A 13,276-nucleotide genomic window follows, 5' to 3' on the forward strand; every position below is an offset into this window, starting at 1 on the left:
AGGAGGAGGAGGAGGAGGAGGTATAAAAGGAGAGAAAGAGTGGGGGAAGGAACATTCGAGTTTGGATCAAAGAGTTGAAAAAAATTAAATAAATAAACACACAAGGTTGTATGTGAAGCGAGCATTCATGTGTTGAAAATCAGAAATGAACCCACAAACTATGGTGCCCTGCGTTGTTTCCAGCCGCAGATATATTCAACGACTGAGGCATGCAGGCAGCAAACACCTTGACACAAAGCAGTGATTTAGCGGAGGTGCACTCCGGCTGCTAGTGTCGAAGTGACTGTTTCAAAGCACCGCATTGTTGTCGGCTCGACTCGGTCAACCCTCGGCAGGTAAAACACAGCTGAAAGTTAGCGCCTGTCGTCTTTTCTTAACGTGATAACAGTGATTAACGCTGGTAAAAGAGGCATTTCACCAACTTTAAACTTTGTGCTTTTGCCGTTTACAGCCGTTTTACAGCCGTTAACGTTTAAATCCCCTGCAGGCACGCGCGCAGACTCAACTGTTAGCTCACAGAGAAAACAAAAAAGTAAAAGCATTAAAAAAGAGGGAAAAACTCACCAATTAAACCGCCGACCATGAAGGCAAACGCCTGGAACAAAAGCAGAGTAACTCCCACTATCACCAACTTTTTGGTGCTCATATTTTCAATAATAGCCCCCGCCATCGTGGAGGAAAGGTTGGAGTGAAAAATATCACACCGAGCGAGAAACTAACAATAATGTGGTGGGAAAAAAGGGGGAACGAAAACGTTGCATCAACGGCCACTAGGAAAGCAAGCTGGGCCCCTCCACTGCGCTGCTCCTGCCTTTCAACTCAGAAGGAGGAGGAAGAAAAAAAAAAAAAGAAAAAAAAATCAGGAATCACATGACCGAATAGCACTCAGCTTTATCCCCGAACAGGCTGCACAAGACCGGGAGAGATCTGTGGAGCGCCACCGCATTGCAATAGAGGCTGGTAATGCAGGTTACCGTGTCATTGAATGCCGGTAATAGCGTGCAGGGGCTATTTAAAGGAAGGTTTTAGAGGTCCTGTGTTATGTTTAGTTGCTCAATAACCGTCAACACATTGTCCTTCAAAGCCTGTTCTTGATTGCGTGTCATCTGCTAAATGAGCAGAGACACTATTTTAACAGTGTTCTGTGGTTTTAGTTTGAGATAGTACACATATAAAAGTGTTGTTTTACATTAACTGGTTTAATATGGCATTGGGTCTTGAATCTATTTTTCCTTGCATGTGTGCAAAGAAGAGGAGATTTTTCTTGACCACAAGGACAGCTCTGGAGCTTTCTGTCACTTCACATGATCTTCATCAGCACATAGGGATCACCCAGAACTGCAGATGTTTACGTTGTTCTGAGCATTTAAGACCTCTTCGGTACAAAACAGCAGTAGAGAAAACAACCTCTCTGCAAGGTCCATTTAGTGGTTGCTTTTGAGCTTTCAGTCATACGGCATGATCTTCATCTGTAGATTGAGTTTGCCCTGTTGGAGATGCACAATTTGTAGTTTCTATGATTGATCTCTTTGTCATGTATTTTCCCAAATCCCTCAAACAACTCATTTTGAAAAAGCTGGAGTTGTCTCACCCCAATGAGTTTTTACATTTCCCTAAAACTGATGATATTGAGGCTGAATATTATTGTAATATTAATATTAATATTGATGTAATGTAATTGTTTATGTATTTGGTAAATCTGTCTCTTTAGAGTCCTTTTAAGTGAGTTTTAATTACACAGGTAAATGATTAAAGTGCTCATTTAGCCATCCTTTAAGAACTGTTGCCTGGATTGTTTTTCTGTCCCTCACAGAATAGATTTAGGTCATCGGGTTTCCACAAATTACACAACACTCTATGTCTCAATTCTCAAATTTCATTGCAGGATATATAAATTTCCTGGTTGTATTTCTGGCTGCTGTTTCTTCTCTGAGAAACCGGAGTGTCTGCACAGCTGTGAACTGAGCTTTCATGTCTTCTTCCTACTTAGACAGATGCTCCGAGCTGCACCAACATCCCGTCCTCTCTTCCCGAGAGAGAAACTCAGTGAGAGCTGGTTGATAAACCGTCTGACACTTTCTGTAGGTTGGATTCAGATTATAAATGCTGCTGGTGCACATTCAGGATTAATCTCATTCCTTTACTCATTGAAAATGTGCAGATACAAAACACAGGTTTGAAACACTGGGAGTTTTATTTAAAAGCCATCCATGTGAGCATTTCAGGGTCAAGTAATAAAGAGTGACACACGTACATACCGCTGTATGCCTTTTAAAATTCACAAGCACAGAATATGATAATAAAAAAAAGCAGCATGCAGCTTCTAGTAAGTGTACAACATTGTCGCAACCAATGATTAAACACAACACATGTAGACAGGGCATAGTGATGGGGTAAACTGTTCATTATGAAACAAAGACTGAAGACAGACAGAGAGGAACGCATGATGGTGTCTTCTGAACAGTGAAAGCAGTGAAAGAGAGGAACCAGCTGTCTAAAATGGCTTCCTTTCCCAATATCCTGTTTATATGAGGGGCTTAGATAAAGAGTGAAGGCGACAAGCTTTTGGATGCAACAGATCAATAAACCACTTCTATCAATTAGAGATAATGTTGCTACAGGAAGCCATGTGACTACCGATGTGAAGCGTTCCTATTAACAAAGTCCGATGCACTGCACCGTGACCAAGGCATTGAGGCAGCCATTCAACCTGATAACAGTGATAACATTGGTTTTGGCACTTAGGGAATCGGAGTTAAGATAAAAGACAAAATGGCAACAGGAAGTGCTGGGCAGGTAACGAGTCAGATTGGTAGAGAGAGCCTGGAGGTCTGTGTTCAGAAACGTGCACGGATTCTGTCCAGTGGGTCTGTCTCCCACATCTTGGGATCCCAAGCCTGGAACCAGCCAGTGAAAGTTGGAGGTTCTGCTCCCTGTTTGATGGTGGTGATGGGCAGTCCTCTGCGACCAGACGGGTCTGAGTCCACATACTCTTTTGCTGCACGACAGGAAGTAGATAGAGGAAGGGATGGATAGAGAGACAGACACGCAGACAGGAGACAGGAAGTGAGAAGATGTCGAAATCTAACAGAACAACTTTGCAGGATACAGACTTTGGATGGAAACATAAACATTTTTTGCCACTTGGTTGTAAATAACCTTGTATGCTTATATGTTGAACACATGGAGTAGTGGCCACTTGGCAAGTCGGATATTCACTTTCCCTTCAGATCCAACTCCTGAAGGAAATATCTGTAACTGTTTAGCTGCTAAATGCTCCACTCTTATGATATCACACACAGCACTGGATCACCCAATAGAATCTTTAATAGAGAGATACAAGATAGCGACAAAAAAATCCTTATATAGATAGTCAATAGACTTATTCAGACATAGAAAGCATATTACATATTTAAATTTTTTTAGAGTGAATCATAGTAAAGCAATAATAAGTAATAAGCAATTGCACAATAAGCCCAAAGAGGCTAAAAAGCTCCATATTTATTGTTTTGTTTATGGTTTGTCACTACAAGGGTAATTCTTTTGTTGATTGTTAATATAAAAATATTGATTAGTGCAGCTTTATGATGTTGTAGCTGAATGTGCAGCTAATGAGACGTAAATAGATTAATACTGCCCCATCATACATACAATCCTGCCATTGTATATTCAGTAGGCATGAAAAGCCCTCATTAGTGTGTCTGTGTTGGATGTACATGGTCAATACTGTGAAAGTTTCCAGGTCAGTAAACATATACCAACATATTTGGATAAAAGTCCTCTCCAGGTTTGACGGATCGACGGCAGCATTCACTACTACTGTGAATGAATAAAAATATGGATTTATATTAGATCATATTTACTTTAATGCCCCCTTCAGTGTTGGAGTAGTGCTAGTGCATTTAAATGGTGATCTTAAAGAAATAAACTGTATTTGTACTGTAAAGTGAAGTTGTGACTGATTGCTTTAGGATTCACATTTAACAATGTATTGTCATTCTGCTGAGGATGTAGGACCCAACAACTATGACTCTATAGTGCTATCTGGCAGCACGTATCTGAAACAAGACAGTATGATCTTGGTGGTACATTGGTTTTTTTTCAGTGGGGTTACCTATTTTGGGAGCTCCGGTCCTTTCCTCTGCATTAGCATCGTTACCGACCCAAAGGAAGATCTACAGGGAAGAGAAAAACACTCACCCAGTTATGCAGAGTTTTAAGAGTATGTATCCATCTATCTAGACTGTGGAGGAAGCTCATCTTACCTGGTCCCAGGTATCCAGGAGCATGACATCATCAGTGGCAAGGTCTGACTGAGTGAAGTCTCCTGGTACTTCTTCAACCTGAGAGACAGTGCAGATTATTTTATATTACAATGTTAACATAACTGTGTTGATAATCCAAATATCACATCTGTAGCATTGAAGGGACTTACGACAAGTCTGCCAGTTTTGTTGGAGCAGCCGAACAGACGTGGGGGACTGACTACGTTCTGCAGACTCTTAGAGGTCTGGTATTCCTTCTTGCCACCAAGAGCAGACCAGAAATCACCTGGGCAGGAAGAAAGTACAACAGTCATCAGCTCCAGGTAGCCCGTCCCATATTTGGTGCTTTGTTTGTCTGGACAGGCAGTAAATCACATCCTCCCCCGTGACTGATGCAGCCGCTCTTTGGCCCAGCCTGTAACAAGCTGCATCACGTTTCCAAGTTTAATTAAAGCCAGGCCAGAAATGCAGCAGTTATGTCTTATCAGGCCAATCAGTGTAACTAACTTGAACTGCATGGCAACATACAGCATGTAGTAATTAGATTGTGTAACTCATTTACATATAACTTTGAGCTTTAAATTACTGCTCAGCCATTAGGCTAATGAGTATAATGTTCACACAGAGTGACGATGCACCCTTCCTCTTTAATTGCATAAATCAGACCAGTGTTGTCTACGATATCCCCTAAAATGTCACCTTTGACAGATAAATAAAGGAATAAATACTGCATATATGTATATATGAGGGATAAGTAAGTAAGTAACAACCATTATAACCTAATCATTTGTCCTCTCCCTTGTTATATTACATTAAATTGCTCCTCAGAGAACACCCACCTGGCTCCTTGCCCTCTGAGACCTGGCTGGCAGTGCCACCCAGGTAGCCTACCACATGCTTGGCAGCCTCCATCTCCTCATCACTGGCACCCACACCCCGCCAGACAAACAGGGCGTTCGGGGATTTCAGCACAAACACATCGTTGGTGTTCAGATTGGAAGCAGAGGCCTCGACCTGAGGAAACACGTAGACAGGTGAGAGGTAGAAATCAGTTTCCCATGAGGATTTGACAACAACTGAAGTTCATGTACTGGCAGACAGCTTACCTCCACAGCCCGGGTAGCCCGGGAAGAGCTCTGCCGGATGTGGAAGAGGCGAGTGCTGGCGGCCTGCGACTGTCCACCTTTGCGTGACGTTCCTCCGCTGTGGATGATCATAGGTTTGCCCTGGAACAGGCTCATCAGGTGTGGAGGCTCCTGGCCCTGAGTCACTCTCACCTATGTCATTAAAAAAAACAGCATGAAGGTTGGTGACTATTCATATTGTACCTCAGTATATCCAGTAATATCAAAAGTCTGTGCAGAATAAATCACAAATAAACTTATCTAAGAATATGTAATATGTAGTAAATGGACCTCCATACAGGTGGTTATGGTATTTTAAGGAAATAAAAAAAGACATGTCTGATACTGTTTGATGTCATTATTATTGGTGAGGGTTAGAGTATCAACAATTAACAACATATTAAATTAAACTCTTCATATGTCAGCAGAACACGTGGTAGCACTTGTTGGACAACTCAGTTACAACCACAAAGACGTTGTAAATCCTGAAATTATTATGTGGCATGTCAAATTATATCCAATTCAATTTTATTCGCACCGAATCATAAGAGAAGTTATGTTTGGACACTTTTCATATACAGCAAGTCTAGACCATACTCATTATAATATTATTAAGGGACACTCAGTAATTCCCACAACAATTATGAATGGAAGTGCAGTAGTTTGAGTAGAGAGGTATCAAATTGAATATTACAGTGATACTGCCCTCTGCTGGTTGTCTGGGGTTGGTTGTTTTTTATTTTAATCCTATGTAATAATGAGGTTTAATAGATCTGAGAAGCTGAACCCTTATTAGAAATAAAACAGCAGCAGCTTTCTACAGCGCTCCTCTCTCTTTGAGCTACTAAACTCATCATTTATGACAGTGGTTTCCAACCTTTTACCTTAGACCCTTTTTTCTATCATTGAGTAAACTGATGACCACTGACTAAGTCACATATTTTCTGAATATTTCATATCCTATTTAATACATAACAACAACTGATAAACTGTAAAATCAACCCAAACAGTGAACACAGTAACTGCAGGAAGGAAGTTTGTGTGCAACGAGCAATTTTATTTGGAGCAGATTATATCCTGATATTTTTAGGAACTTTTAATACAATTTCCTGTCCGTATTATGTTGTTTTTATTATTATTTCTAACATTCATACTTACTTAATAGGCTTCGTTTTTGACAAATGCAGTGTTTTCTTTCCCTGACACTCCCAGCTCTTTGGTTGTTTTGACTGTGTACTTTTCTAATGCAGGGCGAGGCTGAGAGTCTCTGTGAATATAGCTTGTGTTCAGGTCTTTAAAGTTTAGATCATAAATAATCATTTAAACTTTCATTTAGTTTTTTGTTTTTACAGAAATAAATTAAATGCTGAGAAATATATTTCTTACACCCCTTAAAATCTAGAAAGCTGTGTAACCCCCTTGAAGCTTTGGCAACACCAAGTTAGGAACCCCTGATTTATAGCACCAAAAAAAACAACTTTATGTACAAAGCTTTGTGAGCTAATTATTAAGAAGGTAAACATAATATTAATATTATATTACTGTTATATTATTACAATATTGTTTCAAATTGGTTCTCAATTTTGAAACCTCTGCTGCAACCTGTTAATCAACTTCCACAAACGTCTTCTCATATTCAGAGAACTTCTGAGAACGACTGCACCTTTGTCTATTCATGTCAGCTTCTAGGAAAAATAAATCCTACCATAATTACTATATAATACTAATTGCATTATTTTTATTAAGCGATTCTAGGTAATGCGTTTCTAATCCAATACACTTTTTTTCAAATACAGCGAATATCTTCTCACAGTCTGTGTGTTCCCTGAAAACAATCTGGTGGTTGTGCACATTCCTGGCTCTGTAGATGGGAAACAAACAAAGTGGATCGGACCAAGCCAACACTAATTTGTAATTCCAGCCAGAATTTGTGTGTCAGGTAAAGTTAAATGACTCTTCCTTTCTACTTTGCCAAGATATGCTGTTGTTGTGATGTTAGCTGTAATAGCAGGAGAGTTGTGAGTATCGCTCTCTGGAACTGGTGTGCTAGTTCTGGGAAACTGGCTCGTCCTCTCTGCATGTTAGCTGTGCAGCAGCAACTTTAGCGATAGTTTGCAAACCCACAATTTTTATCATCATTACTTGATGTATTGTTCATTGGATTTTTCCACCTTTAATGCTCTTGAGTCAAAAAAACAAGTCTGATGTTTGTTTTATCAAATACTGGGGACTACTGTGTGACTGTACAAGAATCTGAACTTGTTTTTATACAGGATGTAAAGATGAGTAGTGTGCCAGTGTCGAGCTCTGACCTGAACCGGGGCTCCTCCCATTGAGTCATCAAGCTTCACAGTGAGGAACGCTGAGGCTGCCAGCTCATCCTGTGTGCACTTCAGCCCCTGCCTGACACAGAAACACACACAGTCTGTATGTCATTTGCTGGTGTGTATGTGGTCGTACACTGGGTGTGGTGGGGTAATGTTAGCACAAGCTCTGCACGTCATTCATACAGTATTACACCGTACATACATGTTTGAATGAATATTTCTTTTTACTCACCAGGTGTATATGATGTGTTGCTCGCGGCCACCCACTCTGTAGCTGTAGAGGATGAGGTAACAGTCTCCACCATAGAAGTGACCATAGGAGGAGGGATCCACAGGAACCTTCTCACCGTTGTCGACGCGCCAAATCTGAAAGCCAGTCTACGATCTGTTTTGCTCAACTTTACCACAATGTTTTATCCATCTGGCTTCTATAAGCATAACTCAAAACATGCGTACTCTTACCTGGACTTTGCCTTTGCCATCATCCACCATGCCGTGGTGGGCTGCCATGGCCTTGTTAGAGTGCAGGCTGGAGGCATCAAAGGGCACTTGTTCCACTTTGGCTATGCGGCCAATGGCGTAGCCCTTGCTGGGGCCTGTAGTCTCGTTTTTGTCCCTCCAGTCGCTGAAGAACTGCTTGAACATAGTCGTCTCAGCTCCCGCAGGAAGAACTTGGATCTGCGGGGGAAACAGGTCAGGGAGGGATTTTAGCCTTTGTTTAATTGCACACATTATATGTGTGCATTTTTTTTCCCAATTTCCCAAACAGAGGGGAAATTTGCACTAATCGCACTAATTATCTGGAAACAAAATGTCAGTTTTACCTGTGTCTTATTGGAGTAGCCTTTGTCTTTGATGAACTGCTGACCTGCTGACATTGCTGCTTTACGCTCTGACATGTTTGCCTTGGGACCTGGTGAAGTCAGATAAGACATGACATGATGAGAAGGCGATTTGACTCTCCTTTATGCTACTTAGAGAAAGAACCTGTGTAATAAACTACCTAATGAATATGTATAAGTACAATGGTTAGTGAAGGCAGGCATGTGGTGGGATTATCAACTGGGCCTGTCCCATTGCAGATGTTTTATTTAATCTCATCATATTTCGACCAGAATTAGTGTAAATTTGGCCGTTCTAGCTCAGCAGTACCAAAACTAAATTGTGTAAATTAATGCAATATTATCACATCCAGAATAAAAAAAAAACATTTGTGTATGTTTGAACCAGCATGTTTATAATTTTATGCAGTAAAAAGGTGAGGACAGAGAGGAAAGCTAATGTTGGGAGTTTGTTTTAAATCATTTTCCGCTGTGTTATTGAGTCTGTGATGCTGTCGGCACCTTTCCAAACAAAGATGTTCTTGTCCACCCCGTTGTCCAGGATGTAGCACTCCTCAGGAGACAACATGGCCTGTTTGAAGGGACTGGATGGAGCCACGGCGGACACCTTCATCGAGCCAGATGCATCAGAAATCTACGGAGCAAAGGGAAACCATCAGCTACCAGCTCTGCTCGTAACATCCTCAAAAGATTTTCATTTGTAACAATATTCAAACTTGTTTTTCTCCAATTATATATACATATATTTGGTAATTGCAGAAAGTGGTAGTGTAGACATTATCATATGAGGTACATACATGAACTCACAGTGTGGAATTTTCTTTAATCAGTGCAGCCCTAAAATTTAAGAATAATAGTCTAATTTTCATATTATATTTAGTTATTAATAACTTAATGAACATCTACAATATTTGGGCATTTTTGTAATTCATGTGGACTGAATCCAGGCTATAATACTTCAGTACCACAAGAATGCAGCACTATATTTTTTCATAATTAAGATAAATTTCAATCTGATGTTAGTGAAATATCCCTTTGTAATCTGGGTTATGAAATTTTATAATCCACCCAGAAATCTAGGTCACTTATATAGAAATTACGTTTAATTTTCAGTTTTATGACTCACCATGTAGAGGGCACCCTTCTTTCGGTTGGACGTGTCCACCTTCTCATCATCCGGAGTACTGGGTGCAATGGCGGTCTTTGGCCCCAGAGCCTGTACAACCAGAGGAATCAATCATTGTGCTTGTCTTTTTTTGTCATAATTATAACCTGTGCTCACAGTTACAATATTGTTTTTCATATGCAAATAGACACACAACAGCCTTAAAAGTGATTTGTTTCTTAAACTGTGTTCTACAGCTTTTCTCAGATTAAAAAACATCTCAATTAATATAAAATATATTCTGTAAACCGGCCCCTCCCCCTCTCCCTCATTAGGCCTCTCTGGAGTTTACCCTCCTCTCTAGTTGTAAAGAGAGTTGTCGTGTTTATAATACCGCCTTGGCACAGAGTTGGCACATTAACAGCGCATTACAAAGGACAGCATTGTGTCCACTCGTTCCCACGATGACTAACTCACCAGCCGTGAAATGCATCAATAATATATATAGCTTCTGCTCACAAGTGGTCACCTTTGAGGTGCAAACTTCAGTGTGTGGTGAGACAGGAAAGGAAATAAGCTCAAGAATGTGTGTGTGTGTGTGTGTGTGTGTGTCACCTCTACGACTGCTGCCGGCTCATCCCCCTCCTCCACTATGTGCAGTTTGGCTCTGCCATTTCTCTCATTATCTCTGATGCCAATGGCAACCTCAGAGGCCTTCAGCCTCTCAAAGCGGTTACACTCGCTGCCACACCACTGATAGACATCCTGCATGAGATGGAAAGATATCAAAGTTATTATGGTATTATAATTAATACTTAAGAGTTCAGTCCTGGTTGATTTGGTGACAACCGTGGTTACTGGTGGTAAGTGCCGTTTTCTGAATATTTGTGTTTACAGTGCAGCCAAACTAGTGAACTAATACCAGCTAACTACAAAGAGAGGTAATTACATGATATAAATACATTGAATGGCTATTGCTGTTGACAATAATTAGTATTTGGGGTGGGGTTGGATTCACTACGTCACATTCACCCATTCACACACATACACTGATGGTGCTATGACAGGTGCCAGCTGCTTACCAGAAACAGAAACTGTTTAAAGTGTTAACTCAGTAAACAAATCTATTACAGTGCAGATAAATAGTAGATGAGCTATATGAGTATATGGATATGTCACCAAGCTACATACACAGACACACACAGACAGTAAAACAGATCAAATCCAGCTCACCTTGCCCAAGTCAACAATGAAGCAGTCTCCCTTGTTGAAGCTGCTCCATGACATGTCTACCTCTGTTGCTCTGATGGCCCTCCGACCCTTGATGTGCAACAGGCGCTTCACGTTCATGTCATTGGTCACCACATGCTGAAAACCTGAGGCCACGCCCCCTTTCTGTGACAAAATAATAATAATTAAAGTGAGGTAATATTCAGAGAAAACATTCCTAAAATCTCAGCTCCATTTGAAATGTGTACACGAGCACAGTAAAGATAAGATAAGATATGCCTTTATTAGTCCCACAGAGGGGAAATTTCTAAAGGGAAGAAGAGAAAGTCACAAATTGTACATTATGTGCACAGTTTTGGTTTACAGCCACTATATTTAGGTCACAGTGAGAGGTCTGATGCAGGATGTGAGGACTCAGATGATTTCATGAGACACATAGCTCAACATTTTCTGGACAGTGAGGGTGAAATGATTTTTACACAACAACGAAAAAACCTCGAAGGACAAAAAGCTGTAAACTGTGCTGCCAAATATTGAGTTTAACATGTACTATAAATCACAGCTAACAAAGCCAATAAACCTTATCAAATGGGGAAAAATGAAACCAACATGATGCCTGCTTCTGGAAAAGAGGATCATGTCTGTTCTGTGCAACAGTGGTGTACCTTTGAGGCAGGACTGTCTCGTAACGTGCCGTCCTTGGTTGAAGCCATTAAACAAAACAGGTATTTACTAGACATGCAAATAAAATGCTGCAAATGAGCAACAGACACACTTTCTGCTGGAGAAAAAACAATGTGGCTCCTATGATAGATGATGTTTCATGGGTTATTCAACATGTAGAAACTCAAGCTGTGATCAACCCCAGTCACTTCATGCGAACAAAAACAAAGAGGGACATCCTTATTCTTAAAATGTCTATTGAGGGCTTAGCGTTTACCCACAAAGGCACAGAGTCTTATTAGCATCTGTGGCTAGGCCTCAAAATGGAAACCACATTCATGTCGTTCATCTTTGTGCTTCTCAAGAGAGAGCCAGTCAAATTTTCCATGGCAACAATGCAGGCTCTGTTTATTCTAATGGAAGGATTGTGTCCTAACAGTGGAGTTACCATAACTATGAAGAGATAATGAGGTTTTGCTCTTTTTCTGTAGAACACTGCGAGTGTGTGTGTGAACTGTTTTTGCAGAACAAAATTTCCATCCTCCAACTTTGCAAAAGTAGTAAACAAGACTAATTACATTGAACTAAAGCCAGAAGGGGGGTTGGATGGTTTTCCTGGCAATAAGAAACAGATGCCTGGTAAAAACGTTGCCTTGCTTGAGTCTTTCAAAATGTCCTCCTTTGAACAGGGTGGTTTCCTCGGTTACAGTCAGTCAGACACACCCTGGGATGTGTTGTGGGGAATGTTGTGTTTCCTCTGAACTTCAGACTCATTAGCTTAACTGCATGGCAAAGTTCATGGGATGCAGACAATCATTAAACCCTGTAGATATATTTTGGTCAAAGAGAGTTCTGAGACTGTTGCACCATTTTTATGTTTTGTGTCATTATAACTTTCACTGCTGTGAGACATGTACTGTAAGTGCAACCTCTTCCTATATATTTTATAGTGTATATAGTATATATATAGTGTGTAGACTGAAAACACAGTACAAACACATTGCTTTAAAGTAAACTTATTCATGCAGTCATTAATCTAGAGCAACAGTCCCCAGCCCTTTTTAAACATTAATACACAAACATGTCTACTCATGACCACTCAACTGTGTGCAGTTCATTTGGAAAGAGATTTTCCTCTCTCAAACTGATCTAAAGAGGTAAAACTGTGCAATGTTTCAAAAGAAACAATACTAGAGCCATGCCAGCAGTTCTGTGAGCCTGTACTTACAGCAGGGCTGCGAGCTAAATGCTAAAGTCAACAGACTCACAATGACAATGCTAACATGCTGGTGTTGCATACAATGTTCACCATCTTAATCTTGTGCGTTGGTGTGCTAATAAAAGTTACCAAAGTTACAATTCATGCTGAAAGGGAAATAAAATCAGCTTGTGACAATGACACTCCACTTATACCTGGTATCAAAAATAAGATCTGTGTTTTGCCTTTGCATTTACCCCTGTTATTTTTAATGTGCTCTCATTTGCCTGTCAAACCAGAGCACATTAAAAAGATCAGATCTCTGTCCTCCAGAGCAAAACCTGCACACAAGTAATTTGACAAATTTGAAATTATTTGTAAATTAAATTAATAAAACTCGTAAATTTGGCAAATGTAATACATTAAGTTATTACTTTCAGTTTGTCATGGTGTGTTTCATGGTGTTTCATTTCCCTCATTGCTTTAATTTTTATGCAGTTCTGTTGAATATCGCACCTTTTG

At 40.3% G+C, this 13,276-nt stretch overlaps 2 protein-coding genes across 6 annotated transcripts in view; both read right to left on the minus strand.

Moving 5' to 3' along the window:
* The window catches only part of wls (Wnt ligand secretion mediator), a 19,062-nt gene extending 18,235 nt beyond the window's left edge, over positions 1 to 827 (minus strand). For 2 of the 4 annotated variants that reach the window (XM_035670403.1, XM_035670400.1), the window contains exon 1: positions 565 to 826. In XM_035670403.1, coding sequence (XP_035526296.1) covers positions 565 to 670 — 106 coding nt within the window. In that variant the 5' untranslated portion in view covers positions 671 to 826. Of the gene's footprint in view, positions 1 to 564 lie in introns of all 4 variants that reach the window. The other 2 variants (XM_035670401.1, XM_035670402.1) reach the window with 2 other exon arrangements.
* A 1,344-nt stretch (positions 828 to 2,171) lies between these two features.
* Positions 2,172 to 13,276, minus strand: part of scinlb (scinderin like b) — a 15,530-nt gene continuing 4,425 nt past the window's right edge. The window contains exons 4-17 of one of the 2 annotated variants that reach the window (XM_035670404.1): positions 10,897 to 11,058; positions 10,279 to 10,428; positions 9,685 to 9,774; positions 9,060 to 9,192; positions 8,541 to 8,629; positions 8,179 to 8,394; positions 7,949 to 8,094; positions 7,702 to 7,792; positions 5,372 to 5,542; positions 5,105 to 5,279; positions 4,436 to 4,551; positions 4,266 to 4,343; positions 4,115 to 4,175; positions 2,172 to 2,998 (exon numbers count right to left, since the gene is read on the minus strand). In XM_035670404.1, the coding sequence (XP_035526297.1) occupies positions 2,838 to 2,998; positions 4,115 to 4,175; positions 4,266 to 4,343; positions 4,436 to 4,551; positions 5,105 to 5,279; positions 5,372 to 5,542; positions 7,702 to 7,792; positions 7,949 to 8,094; positions 8,179 to 8,394; positions 8,541 to 8,629; positions 9,060 to 9,192; positions 9,685 to 9,774; positions 10,279 to 10,428; positions 10,897 to 11,058 (1,839 nt within the window). In that variant the 3' untranslated portion in view covers positions 2,172 to 2,837. The remainder of the gene's footprint in view (positions 2,999 to 4,114; positions 4,176 to 4,265; positions 4,344 to 4,435; positions 4,552 to 5,104; positions 5,280 to 5,371; positions 5,543 to 7,701; positions 7,793 to 7,948; positions 8,095 to 8,178; positions 8,395 to 8,540; positions 8,630 to 9,059; positions 9,193 to 9,684; positions 9,775 to 10,278; positions 10,429 to 10,896; positions 11,059 to 13,276) is intronic. The other variant, XM_035670406.1, reaches the window with a different exon arrangement.

This window comes from Morone saxatilis, unplaced genomic scaffold (assembly GCF_004916995.1).
Source record: "Morone saxatilis isolate NCDOM2014 unplaced genomic scaffold, NCSU_SB_2.0 Contig23, whole genome shotgun sequence".
Lineage (NCBI taxonomy): Eukaryota > Metazoa > Chordata > Actinopteri > Moronidae > Morone > Morone saxatilis.